The following is a 22,049-nucleotide window of genomic DNA, read 5'->3' as shown; positions in this document are numbered from 1 at the left end:
GAGATTCAGCATTTCTTTCTATTTATGTTTCATTAAAAAGAAAAAAGAACCACAGAAAAACTAAGCAAAGTCGCTAGATTAGAAATTTATCTTTCCCTTTTACTTTCACCTCTTGCGCTGGTATGACGTGCCACGCACGTCGAGAATGTTTTATAAAATTGCAATATATCCTCAGTTTTAAGTATATTTAAGTGTAACCCAGGCAAAACAAATGATACTTCTCAATAATTTCTGTCCAGTGATATCATACCGACGAGTTCGAAATGAAAGCGACGAATTGTTGTAATACGGTTTGGTCACTCGTTATGGTCCGCGAACCAGTTGCCAGCGCAAGTGGTTAATTTAATATCGTATATATTGATGAATTGACGAATAAGTATGAAGCAACGAATGTCAAAGAAATTATTCTCTTTTTTGTTATTTGTATCAATATTAACAGATTATTGATATTAACTGTTGGGTGTTTAATCTATAATAGAGTGTAATAACCAAATTCGCAGTCACGTTCTCAGATTTTCTTCTCTTCGCGATTGTTTAAAAAACACGAGGTTTGTTTATCTTTGTCAAAATTAATATTGATTTCTGTTTAACTAGAAACGTAATCTAAATCGTGATTTAAATTATAATGATTCACATGGAATATTTATCAAAGAGCGACTATTTTAGTGTTGAAATCAACTTTAGTTATACATTGGAAGCTTAAAAAAGATAACACATCAAAATATAGTGAACAAATACAGCGACGCATTAATATTCGGACACTAGATGTTGAAACTGTTATAATTTTGTAAGAAGGAATGGTATAATAATAAGCTTGGGTTTATTTTAAAACTTGAACTTCTCTACTTTTAAAATACGTCGTTCGTTTTATTTTAAGATGTTTTTACATTATGTGACAGATGGCACAGTGAAGATTTTTCTTCTCGAAAGTGCTATAATTATCATATTATGTAAAATCATTGAAATATTTTTTTCATGACTGAATTTACAACAAATTTGAAGATTGAGGCCTCTTTTTCTACGACACCTCCGACCACTTGATAGTCATAGTTCAATAAGATGGTGAACTATGAACATCAACAACGATGAATTTTCATCGTCTAAGTCTAATATTCAAAGTTCAATGGCGAAAAGAATCATATACATCGAGTTTCTGGAGGCTGAAGCTCCAATCTTCAAATCCATTGTAGATTCACTCATACGAAAAAAAATTTGTTCAACGTTTAAATGTTACGTTTGTGACGATTTTCATTTTCAAAAAAAAGAAAAAAAAAGGCGACGAATTATTGCATACGGTTCGGTCGCTCGTTATGGTCCGCAATCAGTTGCCAGCGTGAGCGGTTAACCTAGCTTACGTTTGTCAGACGAATCTCGGCAAGAACGCGAGAGAAAACACCGACGAAGGGTGAAGAAATGTCGACGCGAGTCGACAAGATTGTGCTCTGACGGCGTGCGAAATATTCTACTCAAGGCGTTGACGATTCGGGAATCGAAAGAAGGAACGCTCGAAGGCGGCGTACGTAGCTTCGTCCCGGTTTTATTCCAAGCTTCGCAGCCCGCGTTGCCGTGAATTGCGCGCATATTAGGTAAGTGTGACGTTGCGCAACTGCCGCTCGGTTGCGTTCCCACTAAAATTGCCGCCTCGCGCCTCAACCCTTGTGCATGTGTGTGTATGTATGTATGTATGTATGTATGTATGTATGTATGTATGTGTTCCAGCACGCGGCGAACGTTCTCGGAGGGTGGCCAAGGACGTCGTGGCGAAGGGGCTCTTTGGATCGGGCTTGGGCAATTACGAGGTAGGACTCCCTATAACGCGAGAGATACGTTTCGTTCACGATAGAGGAAGGATTAACTTTAATCTTATAAAACCTACGCTTGAGAAACAGCAACAATTTGAGTACAAGAATACTATCATTTTTTTTTTCCGTCCGCATGGATAGATTTTAAAAATTTGAAACTTTGAAATAGATCGTTTTTTTTTTTCAAAAAAATACAATCTTAGGGCATTTTTTATTTCTATTACCCTCCAAATCGAGTCGTTAACGTCCTCGGTAAAATTTCACTCGTGAGTTTTTCGAAGCGAATTTTTATTCCCGAGGGACTTTTCAAAAGTTTGATTTAGAAACTGATATACATATGTATGTATAATATAGCAGAGATCTCGTTGAGTGATCGAAAATTTTTTTACACTTTTTGAAAGCTCAGAGAATAAAGAAATTAGTTTTTGTTTCCCCTTCTGTGCTTCAATATTTATTGTAGGTGATGAAATTTTTCAATTCGCGGGAACAAAGGAAATTCGCATTCCTATCTTTGTTAGTTCCAAACTAATAACATTCGAAAATGATATTAGCAAAAAGTTCGATATATACTGTTGCTGAAGAATCTTGGAATACTTTTTGTAATTAATAGATAATAAAAATTTTTAACTGCACTGGCAGATTTTTTTTCGTATAAAGTATTATTTAACTTAATAGTTCTACTAGATAGTACAATTTTCCAATTTTCAGTTCTGCCAGTTTTGAAACAAAAGTAGTACTCGCTCTAAAATTTTTCAACATACACAGTTACATACATACATAGTTTAATACTTTTTTTTTATAGGGAATGAACTGCATTGACGTAAAAAAAAACTATGTAATTCCATCTGAAAAAAAGTACGCGTTTACCTAAAAACAAACTGCTTCCTCGAAACAGAACAAACTGTATTTGAAACATTTTTTGAACAGCGAACAGTTACGAAAATAATTGCATTTGTAGATTAAAATGGGAGAAAAAAATATACAAAACCCTGTACATGTTTTTATAATTATATCTTAATCATCGCTCTGGACTGTTGATGTTAATGTTTTTTTTTTAAATGGCTGTTAGTGAAATAACTAAAAGCGTGATTATTTGTATTATTAAGGATTAATATTTTATTGCTTATTATGGTTGCTATCAATGCTGGCACTGTGTTGTATTTGCATTGCTGTTATTCTTACTTTATTTCAGTTTAATTATTTTATTTTTATTTATTCATTTTCTTGTTTTTTTTTTATCGTTAGTTTTTATTATATCGTCATAACTATATTACAGTAGGTGTTTGTCCCGTCGATGGAAAGTAGAATAGAAAATAAAATAATACTGTACTTCATATACGAAGTTCATGTATGGAATAGCAGAGAGACAAAAGTGTTCAGTTTTATAGAACAATCAGTATTAAATTCAACAACCAGTTTTTTAATACTAATTCTGCTGCAATTCTTGAATCTTTTCATTTCAATTTTAGACTCATTGTCAGTTGAGAAAACAAAGGAAACTCGTAATATTTGAAACATATACTTAACATAAAATTTAATCGAGGAATCATGCATGTTAATAAGAATTTTTTTTATATTACATTTGAACTTGAGATATTTTTCAATTTTTGGATTGAAAATAATCGCTTGTTGCTGATTTATCATTTAATGAAACATGATAATCTTATTATTTTTCTGTAAAATACTATACTTTGTATTTTATTTCTTTAAATTCTTTTTTTTTTTTGTAATCATGAACAATACACATAGAAAAATTTAATACAAGAAAGAGCATTTATCACTGTCAAATATTTTGTTCGAATAATAGAACGTTCGAATAATAAAGCATAGAATATCGAAGATTCCATTACTAAAAAATATTTTTACATAATATTTTTCATCTTGAAACAAGTTTCTTTCTTCTTTGAAGAATGATCTGTTTGGTTTGAAAGGATATGTATTATAATGCAGATCATTTTTTTTCCCCCGATCATATTTTTCGAGATTTAGATGTTTCCATTCTTCTTTTTTTTTATATCTTTATATCTTAAAGTTGAAAGGTAAGAGTCCATCGACATTAATATAACAATATTGATTCATTTAATTTTGAAATACATATTACTATTCACAAATTTGGTAGTTGTTTCCGCACATTTGCCGTTCCAAAGAGGGATGTGCTTGAAATTGAAGAGCAAATAACAGTAGAATATTGCAATATAAACATGTTTACGTTCATTATAAATGATCGTTACATGAAAGTCATCATGTGCATATCAAAGTGCAATTTGAGAAATTATCATTTTGTTTATTTTAATAAGTATTGTTTCAAAAGTGTGTACGACTCTTTTCCCGCCAAGTTGCAAGAATTTAAAGTATCGACAATTTTTTATTAAGTATACAAATACTTCTATAAAATATACTTCAATTGAGAGTTTTTAACTTCAATTTTTTTCTTTGATCATAGACAATTGCAGTAATTAACTACATGTATAGGAATAAAGATACATTAAACAATTTAAATATCTCAGATCGCAAATGGATATATACTAAACAATATTGATAAAAACAGATAATATTGATTAATGCAAGTAATTATATATTGATACACACAGAATAAAGATTTCTTCACAACTAATTCTATCTATAGTCTTGAAGATTGAAATTCTTTCTTTATGACCTCAAAACTTAAAGTTGCATAATTTTTTACTGTTTTATTCAATTTTGAATATTAGAATTTATCGTTTTGACGCACATTTCATTTTCATACAAAAATTCAGAATATTATTTACCTTTTTGCTAAATTTCTAGTTCAGTGATTTTTCCCAATTTTTTCAATTTTAACATTAAAAAACATTACAAAAATATTGTCATATTATATAAAAAATATTATATAATATTAAATAAAAAATATACGTTTAATGACAAAAGTAACAAAAACTATTACAACGTCTCTCGATTGATTTCTTGTTTGTGATAAAATGAACTTATTAAAGAAAAGAAAAGAGAAATTCATTTTAAATACAAAACTATCATCGAAAACATGGATGTACACGTTGATAGGTTTGTTTTTACCATTTTAGAAAAAATATAGCGATAACTATCATTTGTGTCAATCAAACAAGTTCCAAGGTATCATTTTAAACAGAAAATTTCAATCTTCAACACTATTGTGGATATAGTCGTGAAAAAAATTAAAACGTTTTCAGAGGAAACCTCCTTAAAACTACAAGAGTCTATTGAAGTCGTGAAACATAGTCTTTATTCCAGAGACGTTTAAATTTACACAGTTTTCGAGAAAAAGAAAAAGTATCTTCACTGTCTCATCCTCTATATGATATAAAATGATCTTCGAGAAAAACGAACTCAAAACTGTCAGAATATTTAAAATGAAACCAAGTGAATTGTTATACTTTCTTTATATTTTTTTTTTATAAATTAATATCACTTTAAATTATGATGAATTATGAGAATTTTCATTGTCACTGGCACAGTTATGCTCTTCACTGAATGTCAATAACTCACACAGTGTCAAGAAGTTAATTTCTGAGACTTGTGCTGTTTTCGAATTCATGGCTTCCATTCCTTTTTCTACCGCTGGCGGGCAAATACGCGTTATCCTACGCTCTGCCTCCGACTTCAGTTTTCAACGGAAACACCCTCTGCTAAATCACCTAGGTCTAGATGGAATAGCTGTTTCCGAGTAGCTTGCATCTCGCCCTCGGTCGAGGGCAAATTGATATTGCATCCAGCCTCGCGAAACTTTACCTCGAACGAAACTTGTAATACGGGGGAGGACGAACAATAGAATCGATCTTGAGACGATGCCGCACGATGCGTATCGGCGTTGGGAAAAACATCGTTCGTGTATCGTCGAAATAGAGGCTGACAATATAGATCGAGGGAAGGTAGGAAAGAGTCGTTGTATTAGAGGTGATCACGCGAACGTCTGTGATGATCCAGCGATTTTTCTCGCCCCGAGGACGCCCTCGATCTCGTAGATTCACTCGCTCGGTATTTCACGATAACAGAAGCACGCAAAAACAAGGAATAAATAACACAAGTTCTCGTTTTTTCCATAGTTCGACCGGCCGTAAAATCACTTCGATCTTTTTAAAAAAAACTCGGTGATTAATTATTAATTCATTTTTTATCAACTTCGAGTAAGTTGGCGAAAGAATGATTTAATTAATAAATTAGTACAAATTGTTTAATTCTGCAGAGATAAACAATCATTGCTTCGACTTAGATGTTAGAGAGAGAAATACGATTGAAATAATTGAAAGATGTATGTAGGGTGTTCGATCTTGTAATAGAGACATTAATAATATGAGATAATCGATTTTTTAGTATTACGAATATTTTAGTTACATGTTTGATTTTTCTAACAAACAAAATAACAAATAACAAATAACGAATAACGAATAGCGAATAACGAATAATGAATAACGAAGAATAACGAATAACGAATAACATGAACAAATTCTTCTAACTTTAATATAGTTTACTAATAATAATAATACATTAATAATATTTTAAATAATAATATATTAGTAAATATATAATAATATATTTATTACTTAAAATAATAATAGTTTACTAATATTTCGTTTGTGATTCTGTAGCTTTTAAGATGATTTTAATGAATTTTTTTGCATAATTAATATAATTTGTCAGCGATGATCAAAACGAACTTTATTCCATTATTCTTTTCAATTATTCAAGACATCACATCAAGAGATTTGTAAGAGTGTTGTATCTTTCGTTTTAACTTTTAATTAGTATCACTGAGCCATTGGAGGTCATGGCAATTTAAAGTTAGATTACTTAATTCTGCAATTTCTAACTTATTTTCGTTCTATTGCTAGCCTCTGTTACGAAACGTATAAAATACAAGATAACGTGAATTATTGTAAATTTCGGTTACGCAATACAAATTATTATAGTCATTTGTATTCCCACGATACTACGTTAAGATTAAAAATCGCCGTAAATTCTCAATGGAATTGAAATTCGGACTCTGCGTGGGTCACATCGGTGTAATAAATTATCTATGTCCTGATTAATTTTGCACGTTTCGCTGAGAGGTTAGGATCCAAATAGTGTTGAAATACAATAGTTTCTTCAGGAAACAAACATATTTTTGACTGTATCTAATGAATTGCTCTATAAATTACCTTCGTTATAATGTTCATTCGATGTAATGAACTTAAACTAACCGTATTTGTACTAACATGCCACGAACCTAAATCAAGCAAAGATATTTATAACTTTGAAAAATCAAATCACAAAAATGTGTCTCTGGTGTACGCTTTTTGTACATTTTACAGATCCTAACCTAATTCGTACCAACAAATATTTCAGGCAAATGAAAAATATTCGTCATTTTGAAAAATTGTGTAAAAAGAAAAGCTGTGCAAAATATTTTCCAAATTACACTTTGATACACCGCGTAGAACAACTTAACCTCACTCGTATCACTTGCAACGAATTTTTCTTTTACAGGAAAGTGTGAACAACACTCTCAATTTTAAAAAAAAATTGCGTGAACTTGCGTCAATCGTGCGAAATATTTCCATGGTGTGTACTCTTGATGCTATAGGCCAACCTAACCTCACTCGTACCACTTGTTTCGTACCGAACAAAAAACGTTCGCTTCGGGAAATCTTCGAGATAATTGTTATATAAAATATTCCTATATTCACGCGACTGCTTCATTTATATTTCTCTCTATATACATATTACACATTATAACTAAAAAAAAAAACACCAAAAATATATGTTCCTACATCTCTCTCTTGCTACAAGATCCTCAATTGAAAAAAGTGGATCTCCAGTTCGTTATTTTACTTCTTTCTCCTTTTTTTCTCTCCCTCTCTCTCCCTCTCTCTCTCTGTCTCTCTTCCGTTTGATCGTTGCTGGAAATTAATATCGAGATTTCTCTGGGCGTCTTTGTTCCAATAACGAAATCTCACGTAATTTCAATTTAATTAGAGAGAAAGCGTGAGTTTGTTCTTTCACAGAGTCACAGTAAAAGAAAGAGAAAGAAAAAGAGAGAGAGAGAGAGAGAGAGAGAAGTGGTTTAAAACGAATCGCTTTTAGTCGAAAGAGAGAGAGAGAGAGAGAGAGAACTGGATCGATTTTAATTCGCGTTTTCGTTGATACGTTTAAATCGGGGTCTCGCGGCACGTAGGTATGCGTGTCAGCGCACTCGTGACCCATCTCGTTCTTCGATGACGTCATTGCTCGCTGGCGTAAACCTGTGACGAATATGGCGGGCTCGGGAAACGGGAGTGGCAGGGATCTTTTAACCGAGCACTCGACAGGGAAACGTCATCGGGACGAGAAGGGTGGGGTGGAAAAGCTACGTAGAGTGGGGAGAGAGGGCGAGAGTGAGAGAGAGAGAGAGCGATTGAGGGACGGTGGGGCAGAAGAGGGGGGAGGGGGGAGGGGGGATGGCGTTCAGGCTCAACGAATTTACATCCTGTCGTCGATCGTTTGATCGGCTCGCGACCAACCCGACGCGGCCAGTTCACCCACGAGAAATTAATTGCGAATTTTACGCTGGCTGCTTTCAAAGGACGCCGCGGAACCGGGGAATTTCACCGGCCAGCTATTTTCGAGAAATCCAGCTCTCGTGCCTCCCCCTCTCCTCCCCGCCCCTCGCCCACCAACCGCTCCCACTAGTGATTCCAATTAGATTTTTTTTTAAGAAGATTCGGTAATTAACCTCTTGACCGGGGAATATTTTTCTTGCCTCTGGTGAAATAGCTACACATATGTACATGTATATATAGGTATTTGGAATGAGTAATTGTTTTCACAGCACGAGATATGTACATATGTATATCCTCACGCCTATAGTGTACACTACCGTGTACGAATAATTGGACATTTAGTACAATTTCGTTGGAAGTTCGATGTTTTTGTTACGTTTCGATCGTTGCGACGACTCACGAACGTTCCTCTGCATTTTCAAGTTTCATATTTGTTTTTGATAGATAACCGATGGTTCGTAAAATCTCCATAAAAATTTTCAATATGATAGAAATATAGATTTCAACAGTCTCTGCAAAGACTTCAGTCATCTATGCTTTTTACCAATTTTTATTCACTGTATTAAGTTAAGAGGCTCGTTTGAACTGTATTATATTTTGTATTGAAAAAATTTGGAGCTGTTCAAATGACTTTTAAACCTCTTAATCATTATCATTGTCATTACTATTATATTATATTTATATTCTATTAATAAAGTATATTATATATTTTTATATATTGTTCAATATTGAATGTCTAATGGAATATATTCTTTCTGTACTCTATATACTCTTTCTTCCAAGTAATCTCGAACGTAGGGGGATCAGTTAATGATTAAACACTCTTCAACGCCGAAGACGCAATTTTATAGTTAAGTACCTATCTTATTACATAAATAGAGTATGGATTTTTCTGCATTTATAGGAAATTCCACGCAGTATGAAAGTTTAGTTTGTAAAAGAATTTTTAATTCAGATTTCTGTATTTCTCGTTGAATGCTGAAACGTACGGATTTGTGTAAAAACTGCGGATTTCTATGCATTTGTAAGAAATTTCAAAATTGAAATTCCACAGAATACATTCAATATAAAAATAATATATAAAGTATTCGAAATGTTCGTGAAACAATTTCTATGATATCCAGTGTACGTAAAACAATTTTCAACATAGAGTTCTATTTTTCTAAATAGAGTTCTCCATTGCTAAATGTCAAAACACATAAAAATTTAGATGAATTGTATAATAAATAATAAATTTTTCAATTGAAACAAGAGTTAGAACTTTTTTAATATGTCAATATAAAAAAATACATAAAATAAATATAATGCTTTCTATAATTCCCAGAACAAAAAACAATTTCCAATCGAGCTTCTATTTCTTTTTATATTTATTTACATAAAAAACAGTTCTATAAATAGTCTGCAAATTACTTATACATTTATCGGAAATCTTGATGAGAAAAATCCGTGATGAGAAAAAAATATTATATATTCGAAATACAAAAATATTATATGTTCTCCATAAAATCCAATGCGCGAAAAACAATTTTCGATCGAGCTTCTGTATTTTTCAATCACATACTGAAACGTGAATTTACATAAAAACACGTTATAGGTAGTCTGCGAATTATTTATACGTTTGTAGAAAAATTTCCATTGCGAGATTCCGCGGGATGCGCATGAAAATTCGCGCGAGGAATACACATAAAATAATTCAAAATATAGCGCTCTCTATAAAACCCAGCACGTGAAAGTAATTTTCGATCGAGCGTCTATATTTTTCATTCGCCGTACTGAAACATATGAATTTGCATAAAAATCCGCAGTCTAGTTGTACAGCCCGCCGCCTGTATAAAACCGCGAATCGCGACTCTCGATTGGGACAGAAGCTGTAGACGTCACGCCGTTCCCTATATTTTTCCAGCGGACACGGCCATTCGTCATCGAATCCGCCCATTTTTCGAATTCGCCAGTTCCCTCGAGTTACCTCGTGGTAACGGTCCAGCGATAGAACGCTGGACCTATCCCGAAATCTCCGGTGACGTTTCGACGATAACGCGACACACAGATTGGTAATTAATCACGTCGATTAATCGATCGGGATCTTGATTCAGTCTGTACACGCAAATATGTGGATCGTCATATTGTGACATGTTTATGACGCTCGGCCCAGTCGGTGATGCAAACTTAATTACACATAATAGCGCGACAGAACGTCGCCTCTATCGGGGGGGAAGGCAAAAATTAATCATGCTCGCGGCACTGTGCTACACGAGTGGTTAGTATGCATCTATTCGATTTGTCTGGCTGTCAGAGAGAGAGAGAGAGAGAGAGAGAGAGAGAGAGAGAGAGAGAGAGAGAAAAGAAGGAAAGTTACGCGAGGAAGAGGAAATGGAAATTTTGGGGGAAATAGCGGATAGATATTATGGTAAATTAATGATTATTGAGTTGACTCTTAATCCTGTTATTCAAATTTTCCTCGAATTTATGACCTAAAATGGATATTATAATTCAGCAAGTACTAGATATTATGATTTTAAACATGTACGCGTTGCATGTGAAACGTGTATTAAGAAAGAAAGAGTATTCTTAAGTCACAAAGAATATTTTATTTATATTTTCAACCGATTTACATCAAATTTTAATCGTTAATATTAGCTGAATTTTCTTTTATCTAAATTTTACAATTTTATGAAATTTAAAGAAACTATTGTACTTATAGAATTATATCTTTCACCTTAATAGATTAATATATATATTTATATTAGAAAATCCTCGAATATTATATAGACGATTTTCAATGTAACAGGAATTTTATTGATTTGACGAAACATTTTCTTCTGCTTTTCTATACACGATTTCCAAATGTTGCATTCGCTTTCTTCCTGTTCTCTATTTTATTAAAATCGCAAATCAAATATGTATTGCAATTTTTCCTGACAATTAATGAATAGGGTAATACTGGAAAACGATTGGAAATATATCTTTTAGTTCAGAGAATCTCCGAGGTGTCATGAATGATTTTTAGTGTAACAGACATTTGATTTCATGTTTACTCTTACTGGTTTCTACATTTTTGCTTACAAAAGAATTTTATTGATATAAATACGTCTGACGCTTATCAAAAAATTTACCTCAAAATATAGAAAAATGTGAAATTGAAAATTGTATTATTTTTAACAATACATTGTCGTAAAGTTGTAAAATATAAATTTTATTTCTAAATTTTTGAAAATTTTTCACCACCATAATATAAGCAATGAAAAACAACTTTCAATTTAACTTTCTTTCTGCACTTTATACTGTATATTATACAAATATATTTATATTTATTTTATTAGTATTTTATTACTTCATGTATTTATTTACTTACATTTTCTTATATATTATATAAATAAAATATAAATATATATATATATATATATATATATATCAATATCAAATATATATATATATATATATATATATATATATATATATATATATATATATATCATACTATTTCATGTATATATCCAAATATTTATTATACGAATATATTTATAATAATATGAAAAATCAATTTTTCTCTGGAGAGTTATTTTCATCCCTAGAACAGTGTCTCAGCAAAAAAAAAAAGGTTCCCTCATTAGCATTGCGTAAATTACATTCTGCAAAGTTCCAAATTTTTCAGAATTTTCCAAGTTGTTAAACTTTCCTTGTTAAGGTGCATCCACACTGGTTATCATATCCGTTATCCAATGTATCATAGTAAGAAATGTCATGGTAAGAAATGTAGATAGTATCCTATTATTATCATACATATGAAACGATTGATATTCAATCAATAAATTATTTTTCATTAAAAAAGTGACTTGTGTCGAGTAAACGTATTTCTTTATCAAAATTTTCACTCCGTAGAACAGTTTATATAATATCGTAACAATTACATTATAATCACTAAACTGTTCCGTCGACTGGCAGTTTTAACAACAAAAGAATATTTATAGAGCATAAATTATTTCTAACAAGAGGTGACTTATACTGATTCTGAGTCTTCCACATTACGATCATTATTTTGCTCGATTGTTTCGATGAACTTCGGAAAAGTGATCTGCTTCAAAAGGAAACATATTTAACATACTATCTCTCTTGAACGAGTATGGACGTCTTCGCGTATCAGACTAGCCTTGATTGTCACTCGTTCAACTGGTATGCGATGAACTAACATTGAACGGTTATATGAGTATCAATAAACAGATCTAGAAACGGGTCCTGCATCGAAGCTCGTTACCTCCAATTACATACGCGGACAAGTACAGTATTAAATAGAACAAGTATTAAATAGAAACGTATCTCGTACGAGCGTCGAAACGACATGTGCTGCCATACAGTGGGTCAAGAAAGTATTGATGCACGTATCTAGCGTGTGTTTATGAAAACAAATATCGTATGTTGGCAAAATCTGTTTTCATAAATGGTTCACGCAAGAATAATATACGTGCATAATAGCAATTTTCAATAATGACTTGTACAATAATAATACAAAAAATATAAAAAGATTCAAAATTCAAGAAGATATTGGGACACTTGTAATTCTAGTGCTTAATCTGCGTTTAATAGAAAAATTATAAAATATTCCTTTGTAAGTACTGAAATGTTATCGAATAATGTCGCGTCAACATTAGGAGAAAGAGCTCATCTTTAAACTGTTAAAAATATTTTATATCAAACACATGGTAGAGCTGCAAACCGATTTTCGAATTTTTATATTACTTGCGTATTATTATTGTGGAACTCATTAGAAATTGTTACTGTACACATTACTTTTATATTTATTTATAGTGAACTACTTGTGAAGACAGACTTTGTTAATATATCATTTGTTTTCACAAAAATATTGCAAAAAGATTAAGTATGCCAATGTAGATTGTATAAGACTGTATCTTCATGTAATTTTCTGTTTAAGGATATAGATTCTAAAAGCTTGTTTTCCCTTTATTATTAAATATTATGATATGTACTATATTGCCAATATATTTTATATATTTCTATATATTGTGTGTATTTTCTATGTTCTTAAATGTATAAAAATCTATATGTAATATGGGAGGCCAATTAAAAGCTAATCAATATATCATTTCCCATTAAAAATCACTTATATCGTACAAATATTTTTTCTGTGTTGAAACCTTCAGGAAGTAAAACAGTTCAGTTATAATATTCTAATGACTAAACTGTTCCACCAATTCAAGATTTGGATAATGAAAGGATATATGCATAGCGCAAATTGTTTCTAATGAGGAGTGGCTTGCATTGGTTGGTTTCTGGGGTCTACAATGGTGCATTCGAGCCAAACAAACGAATGCTCGTTCGTTCATGCTCATTTATTACATTAACACATCAACACTCGTTTGATGAATATTAATGACACGAATACAGGCACGAATTTGAACAAATTTGTTCGTTCATTCTAAACGCACATTAGAAAATCTAAAATCTGCACGTTAGAAACGTGTCTCGTTTTTAATATTGCATTGCATCGTGCGTTGATTCTTCATCGATTGAGTCATGCTATGACACACATTTTAAATTATATTTTATATGTGATTATATCAGATCACATAAATCATTGTTTCCAGGATTGTATTTGCTATAACCTTTCATGCATTTTTTTTCACTTTTGAGAATATAAAAAAATGAAACTTGAATAGAAATTTGTTCAATATCAAATGTTATAGTAAATATTCTACTTTAGATATTCTAAATCTATATTTTATAATATATATATATATATATATATATAATATTATAATATATATTATATATAATATAATATAATATATTATTATATATTTATATTATATTATATAAAATGTATGTTTTTACATTATACATTTATACTATATGCTATTTATACTATATTGTTTTCACTGTTTCCTTCGAATTTCCTGTAAACGCACAAAAATCCGCTTAGTTTAGCTATAACACAAAAGAAACAATGCTCGTCTGCTATGTTTCGTTTCAATAATAAACGAAATTATAAAAATAGTTGGTCATGAAATTAAACATATAGAGCCTCCGACAATCGAAAAGTATTACTGACACAAATTATAAAAATTTCGATCTATGATTCACAACGCTGTTATTAAAAAGCTAAGGCTAGTTGCTTTTTCAAAAACAACTTGTTTTTAGATGACACTAAACTAAATAGAATCTAGAGTCCGAAATATGGAAAACCTAGTTTTCTCATGGTGGGAGACACCAAAACCCGTTGTGCCAAAAGCCTGATTCAAGCGGCTCTTGAACGAAACAGCCATTAGACAATGTCAAACCTATTAGATGGGTATCGATATTTACGTGTTCAACGGATTTTGATGCATAACTGGCTCGGTATCGAACGAGAAGAAATCGTTATCGATAATTGATACCAAGTATCTACCTGAAATTTCGATACGTACTTCCTACCGAGCACATTGGTATCGGATTGAATCGAGTATCACCGATATAGTATTGGTATCAGTTGCATCGTGCTCGTGTCTCGCGACGAGCGTCGTTTCAACGCTCGCGTGGCCCTGGCCTTAGACCCGGTTAGCATACGAGCGTCGCGATTGCGGTGCAATTCCGCGCAGAAGAGGCAAAGACAACGTGAACGTAAAAATATCGCTGCGTCGTCTGCAGAATCGCTAGGTTGTCTCATGACGGGAAGAGAAACGAATTGAGGATTTTTTGCCATAACAAAAAAGTTGTAACTCTATTCTTGACAGTTTTTTTTTTTTTTTTTTTTCTTTTAGTTACGACATGTAATGTAGATTAAATGAAATTAGAAATTGAAATTTAACTGAGAATGTATGTCAATGTGAAAGTTGTACGTTCTTCAATTCTTTACCATTCTAACAAGTTGAATAATAATTTAATTTATTACAGTGTAACGATTTGACATAATAATTTCCTTTTTAATAATATTAGTGATAATTTTAATGTAACGTAATTCAAACAATTCTGTAATTTACTCGAAGTTTTCAATTGCAACGAGAATTGGAGAAAAGAAAGCGATATTTTTATCTTTACGCTGCTTTCATCTCTGCCGTAATCGCGTCGTTCATGTGTACTGGGCTTTTGATTATGTATTAACACGTTGATCTACGATGGATACTGATGACCATCGTTTCTATTTCTAGAAATACTTCAGAAGAATTAAAATGCGATGAATATCATCAACGACGAATTTCAAGACGCAAGTAACCAGATAATGTTGCAAAACGAAGAATACACTTTCGTTGTACCTTATTATAACATAATATCTTCAAATAATAATAATATGTATATAATATAATATTATATAATGTAAAAATATTTATATATTGCAATCTATAATAATATATTTATACATTATAATTAATAATATTTTTAAATTAAATATTTCGTCCCATAGACAAAACGTCAGAGTTTCGCGTGTTAATTAAGTATTGTACGACAAAAATCTTCACTTAATCGACTGACATTTATCAATCGGACGACAACGCGACACTTACGTACGATTATCTTGATCAATATCAAGTACAAGTCAATAATGATTAATTTCAAAGATACTTTTGAGAAGGTCAGCTTATTTATTTCCACGACACAGACTGTTTTTCTGTTTCGCAAATTAATAATCCCGCGGAATTATTCTGAAATTACACATCTGTTATAAATATCGTGCTATAAATATCGATGTGAACCAACGAAGAACAAGCTGGCTTGAATTTCCAACCGACAAACACGATGTCGTCGCATTTTAGACGTTGCGATTTGAACATGACTATAGAATTTCCTTTGTTATTATCGTTTTGTCGTGTGACAATGATTTTTATCAACGATATTCGAGAGAAAATCTAAAATGCACGTGAATCGTTGAAATCGGTAATTTAATTTTCGAAGTTTTGCAAAATTAACTTGACTTAACATCACGTTTTCAAAATAATTTTTTTTAAACACCAAATGTACCAACGCAATCGGTCAAATGATCGATTTAAAAATTTGATTCATCGTTTGATTCGTCACTCGTTCAATTTTTGTTAAAAAAAAAATGAAGATATGTAATTTTTTTTCTTTTTCTAAAAATTATTTCGTGCATTGTTTTCTGTATTCAATTGGCAATTACCTGTATTCCTCTCGTAAAAAGATATTATATATATATCTATCTATCACGATATGAAATTGACTTGTGAGAAATTTGACTATAGAAATTTCATCTATTTATTTTTTAATAAAAGAATTTGCAAATGTAATTAGTTATTTTTTCATCATTGCATCAACCAAGGGAAAAATAAGGAACGAACGAGGATTAATATTATACATGCTGTCCCTGGTGAGAGCGTGTAGAGGACCAATAAATTTAAGGAGAAAAGTTTTTTTGGAGATTTGCTCTATCTTGGAGAAAATCGTGAGAAAAGAAACGAAAACACTTATTCAATTTCGATGCCAATCAAGTGCAGCAAACATTACTAGAACAATTAGAATGATCAGTATTCGATGTGATACTTGCATTGCTGCAAGTGACTATCCTTTTGAACAGTATCTTCATTAAACAGATGATAATATGGATAACAAAATAAACGATAACATGAATAAGTGTAGATAAATAAGTACAACGAAATAAGACAAACGAAAACCTATTTGTTTCTTTTTCTCGCGATTTTCTTCAACATGAGGCAAAAATAAGATTAAATTTCTGAAGGAAATTAACATCTTTCTTTAGTGTATCAGTGCCACAATATTTAAGCTTTTACCCTGGGAAATCATTTTTATATAATCTACCAGCAATCTATTTACGAAATAGTAAATGAAGTATTACTTCAAATAAAATGATACAGCATTGTAAATAATTATCCTGTTCGAATTTAGCAAGAAATTTTGTTGATTATATTTCCCTAACGTGTGACATCGTCATTCAAGCAGTCACCAAGTATATATATATAGAAGTTAATGATACATAATTTCAATCTTCTGAAAAATAATTCAGATTCATCATTTTATAAACTCTCGTAAGAAGCAACAAGAAGTTTGGCTTGCACGCATTGTTCCAAATTATTCGAATTATTCCAATATGTTCGATTGAATCTATCCTGAAGAATTTCTTCTTTTGTAAATTTATGAAAAAATCTATTATTGTAGAATTTTTTATTTTTTTTTTTTTTTATGTCATCACTTAGGAACACTTTCGAGCCGCGTTCTCACGAAACGGATATTGCAGAATCTGCAATAATAAACGTTCCACGGAGAACTTTCATTATACAGATAAAAGTTACTTTCGAACGTTTAATTGAAGATCTATTTTCATATTCGAGTGTTATTTATCGAATGGCGTTCCATCGGTGTTTGCTACAAATATCGAGAACTTTGTTAATATTGACGAGCAAAATTATCCGTTCCACCGAGCAGGAACATTTCGTAAGTTTCATTCTGTCTGAAATTTTTATTCCAATTTTTGATCGTAACTTGTCTCTCGGAAAAATGTTCCACGATCCATTTCAGATAGGACCTATTCGACAGTTTCCTTAACTTTCTCGATCCGTGGTTAACCGTGACTCGTCCTGGTAATCGAGCGAATTTTTCGTCGCTGGACGCGCTATTTATTTATTTAACGAAGCGAGGCGCGAGCGTGAACGCTCGTCGCGTCCGTGCATCATCCGCGTGAGGAGATGGGAGAGGGTAGGTGGTGGAAATCGATACGTGATAACGGAGCAATAACGTCCGTGCAAAACACATAACATTAGCGTGCGGTTTTTACGCGCAGAGGCATGCAAAGCAGGATAACGCGATCGGCTGTGATTATGAATAATGCAAGTCTCTGGACTCAACGCGGCGGAAATCCACGACAACGGTTACGTATTGCGACCTGTCCGTTCAAGATACGCTCTATTTCAGAGATCGCGAGATTCCTTGGATTATGGTTGGACCGTTCCCAACCACTTCTCTCCGCTCTTTCGTTTTTATATCTCGGGGTGGGGGGCACTCGGCTCGAATTCCATCGAAAAAAATGCGAAGTTCGTGGGGGCAAAAAAAAAAAAAAAAAAAAAAAAAACCGAAAAAAATTCCTCGTGATCATAGTCAAGTTATATCCGTGTGTTCGTATATTTTTGTTGTCATCGTTATTTATCGTTTGTTGCCAAAGTATCGAGTAATTTATTTGTAACATTGGGTACTCAGGCTGGAATTGGGCTAAATTAAGCTACCTAATTTCAGAGTGATTAGTTAAACGCAGTGTGGATTCCGTAATTGACAAAAATTTGCCAATCTATGAGACAAGTTTTGTGTGATATATAATCGTCAATTGATTAAACCAAACAAATGATAAAAGAAATTAGAATTCCATAATTTTCAAAAATTTATGTGAATTTATGAGACAAGTTTCACGTAATGTGAAACTATTGCACCTAAATTTATTTTAAACTTGGTTTTGGTGTAGATGAAACTGAAATTGTAACTGTTGAATTGTTAAGAGGTCCATAAAAATGATACAAAATTTAAAGTAGCATTAACTGTATCCTTTCCTATTAAACAAGTTATTAAAAAGCAAATGAGGAATATAATATTCTCGGCGGAAATAAAGCTTCAAATTTGCTCAATTTCGGATCATTAAGTATTGATTGCTTCTTGCATAATCAATAATAATGATAATATTTTTCATTCGTAAATAAACAATTCTGGTTTAAGTTAATTCTGGTAAAATATTAATTAATTCATTGCTTCAACAATGATAATCGACATAATAGACTAAATAGTTTAGAAATTACTTGGCTTTATATCAAAGGAAAAGCAAAAATGAAAAGGGCAATTAAGAAAAATAAGGTGCTACAAATTCATGGCGAGCTTTTGCAGAATCACTTGAAGCTAACTATTTTTTACACCAAGCGTAAATCTTTTTGTAAAAGTAAAATGAAATCCTTTTTTTTTTTTTATGAAATATACAGAACGTGAAACAAAACGTGTGTAAAACATGTCTCCTTTTCGCTCCAAAATTTGCTTCAGTTGTGAAACCATTTGCAGATTTGAAATTTGACTTTACATGAGGTATTTTAGTTTTAACTAATATAAATAACAATTAACATTTAATTTTCATTAATAATAATAGTTTTCAGTCATTCAGTTCTTGAATACATGTGTACAAAGACTAAGAGCAACGCTAAGAAATATTTTCTTTTTCATTTGTATCGAAGAAAGAGACATTTTTAATTGTTGAACGTTGAAATATTTTAAATAAGTATCACTTCATTTATATATAAAAGAGAGATGAGATATTCTTTCTTCAATTGTGACTTTCTGTAAAATATTGTTTTAATTGATTCACTTCTCGAATAATTGAACGTTGAAATATCTACACCGTTTCTTTAATTATGAAACCAAAATTGGAACGTTTCATTAAAATATGTGAAACGTTATTACAAACTTAATTAAAATATGTGAACATTTATTCATTAAAATATGTGAATTTATTACATCGTTATTACAATCTTAACAGTTTTTGACGAATACGCTCGGACAACGATGAGCGCACTCGTCTTGCATTTATCGTTAGATGAAACAAAATTTCACTGTTGAAGGAGTGAACTGATTCATATCTCGGACAATCGACGTAGAAAAATATCACTTCATTTACATCGGAGAAAAAGACAAATCCTCCCCTTTTCTCGACACTGAAGCGAATCATTACGCGAAATTTGACTCGGCGTGCATCATCAGCATTATCAGCCGACAATCTTCCAGGAGGATATTGCCCCCAAAAATTGTTCACTCAAACACTCGCGAGACACTACATTATCCCATACGTCATGCAACCGCCCGTTGGAGGGAAATCGTCTCAGTGACACGCTTCTCGGGGAAAGAAGAAAACAGAGGAACGAGAATTGACCGAAAATTCTCGTCGGTCTGCAACAGGCAATCGTGCGCGACTGGACGATGTATACGCCATGCCAGCCCCGGGGGTAAGCGATTAACGACGACGTAACGCGTCCTGAGGTGGAATTTACGAGGCCGAGGCTGAGAAATGATCGGACAACCGATAGCCAGGGCGATAGCAGACGAAAAGGCGAACGCGCGGGCTGAAATTGGTACTTAACGAGCCACGTACGGAATTACAGGATCGCGTGCCAACGGGCATAAATCAGGCACGCTCGGAGGAAGGAAGGAAGGAAGGAAGGAAGGAAGGAAGGAAAAAGAAGAATGGGCCCCAGCGGAAGTGAGACACGTCAGGGGCGAGATCGTCGATCGAGCATGGACGTGCTCGCTCTCTTTCTAAAACCCCCTTGCGTGAGAAGTTCTCCTCCCCCGGGGTCTCTCGGAAAACTCGAAGTGTTCGTATCGTCGAGAAACACGAGAAACAATTAGCGGATAGCGTGTAAAGATGGTAGACGGGATGAACCAGGCGGTGGATGGCAAATAGACGAGTAACAGGGTTTAACAGGAGGAGGTGGGTGAGGGGGAGGTGGGGAGGGGGGAGGGGGGGGGGGAGAAACAGGGGGTTAGACAAACAGGCAGGCAGGCAAGAGCAAGCAAAGCAGGCAGGTAGTAGCAGGGTAGGTAGGGCAGACAAATAGGCAGGCACAGGCACAGGCGTTACCTCGCTTGGACGTGCTGTCGGCGCTGCTAATAAATCCAGGTACGGCAATCACGAGAACAAAGAGTCCACAGTGTAGCCAAAACATGTTTACGTCTTAACAACATTGTTTAATTCCATTTTACATGACGCTCGTAAAACACTACGATGGCGGTGGTGCTCATGTCGCGCATAATCAGCGATACTACCTGGTCGCCGGTTGGATCATGAGTACACGACTGACTTGACTGGGTTACCGCGGTTCTCGAAGGGAGAAAGGAGAGAGAGAGAGAGAGAGAGAGAGAGAGAACAGCGAGAAGACAGAGGGCCGCGAGTTCGGTTACGTACGCGAGGCGGTTACAACCGAAAAAGAAAAGGGAAAGAGAAAGAAAGGGGATGGATAAGAGAAAAGAGAGATGGGACTAAACGATCGCGAAAACCGAAAATTCAACTCTGCGGAGAGAACGGAGCAGAGAGCCGAGATGCGAGATACGACGAAGAATAGTGGAAAAAAAGATAGGAGGAGAGACGTGTAGCTAGGAGTAGAGAGAGAGAGAGAGAGAGAGAGAGAGAGAGAGAGACAGAGAGAGAGAAAGAAAGAGAGAGAGCGAGAGAGAGAAAGAGAATCCGTAGATGGGAAGGCTCGCGGCGACAGGAGGACAAACCGGCACCGACGACGTTTACGACGAACGAACGAGCTTTTTCTCCTAGAACATCGCGATTCTCCTGGTACACTGGACGACACGCGATAATGCACCACGCTAGCGCACTACTTCCGCGATCAGGTTCAGCCGACGTCGAAGGAATACCCCCTACTCGCGCGCGCGCCCAGAGAGAGTGAAGGTCCCGGTCTCGAATCACGCCTCGGCTGCCATCTTCTACCTACGCCGGGAGTCTGGAGTATGAAAATATTCTCCGCTGCCCTCCCGTCCTCCCTCGCCGCCCCCCACTCTGCACCCCGCCAACCCCGAGAACTTTTCCACAGGGAACTCTCCTCTTCCCCCTCCGACCCTCTCTCTCACTCACTCACTCACTTTCTCTCTCTCTCTCTCTCTTTCTCTCACTCTCTCTCTCTCTCTCTCTCTCTCTCTCTCTCTCTCTCTAGTTCCACGAGCTTTCCCTCACTACTCCTCCCTCCCCTGTTCCTTTCTACACCCGCTTCGCGTTCACCCGCGC

The 22,049-nt window shown here is 33.8% G+C and overlaps 1 protein-coding gene across 4 annotated transcripts in view; it reads right to left on the bottom strand.

Moving 5' to 3' along the window:
- LOC122530148 (disintegrin and metalloproteinase domain-containing protein unc-71-like) overlaps positions 1–21,753 on the bottom strand; it is a 137,369-nt gene extending 115,616 nt beyond the window's left edge. Inside the window, exons 1-2 of one of the 4 annotated variants that reach the window (XM_043656889.1) lie at positions 21,539–21,753; positions 20,898–21,082 (exon numbers count right to left, since the gene is read on the bottom strand). In XM_043656889.1, coding sequence (XP_043512824.1) covers positions 20,898–20,982 — 85 coding nt within the window. In that variant the 5' untranslated portion in view covers positions 20,983–21,082; positions 21,539–21,753. Of the gene's footprint in view, positions 1–20,897; positions 21,294–21,538 lie in introns of those variants that run through there. The other 3 variants (XM_043657056.1, XM_043657131.1, XM_043656973.1) reach the window with 3 other exon arrangements.
- Positions 21,754–22,049: the final 296 nt, after the last annotated feature.

The sequence above is a fragment of the Frieseomelitta varia genome, unplaced genomic scaffold, assembly GCF_011392965.1.
Source record: "Frieseomelitta varia isolate USP_RPSP 00005682 unplaced genomic scaffold, Fvar_1.2 scaffold_1007, whole genome shotgun sequence".
Classification (NCBI taxonomy): Eukaryota; Metazoa; Arthropoda; class Insecta; order Hymenoptera; family Apidae; genus Frieseomelitta; species Frieseomelitta varia.
This window is presented reverse-complemented; position numbering and strand designations above follow the sequence as displayed.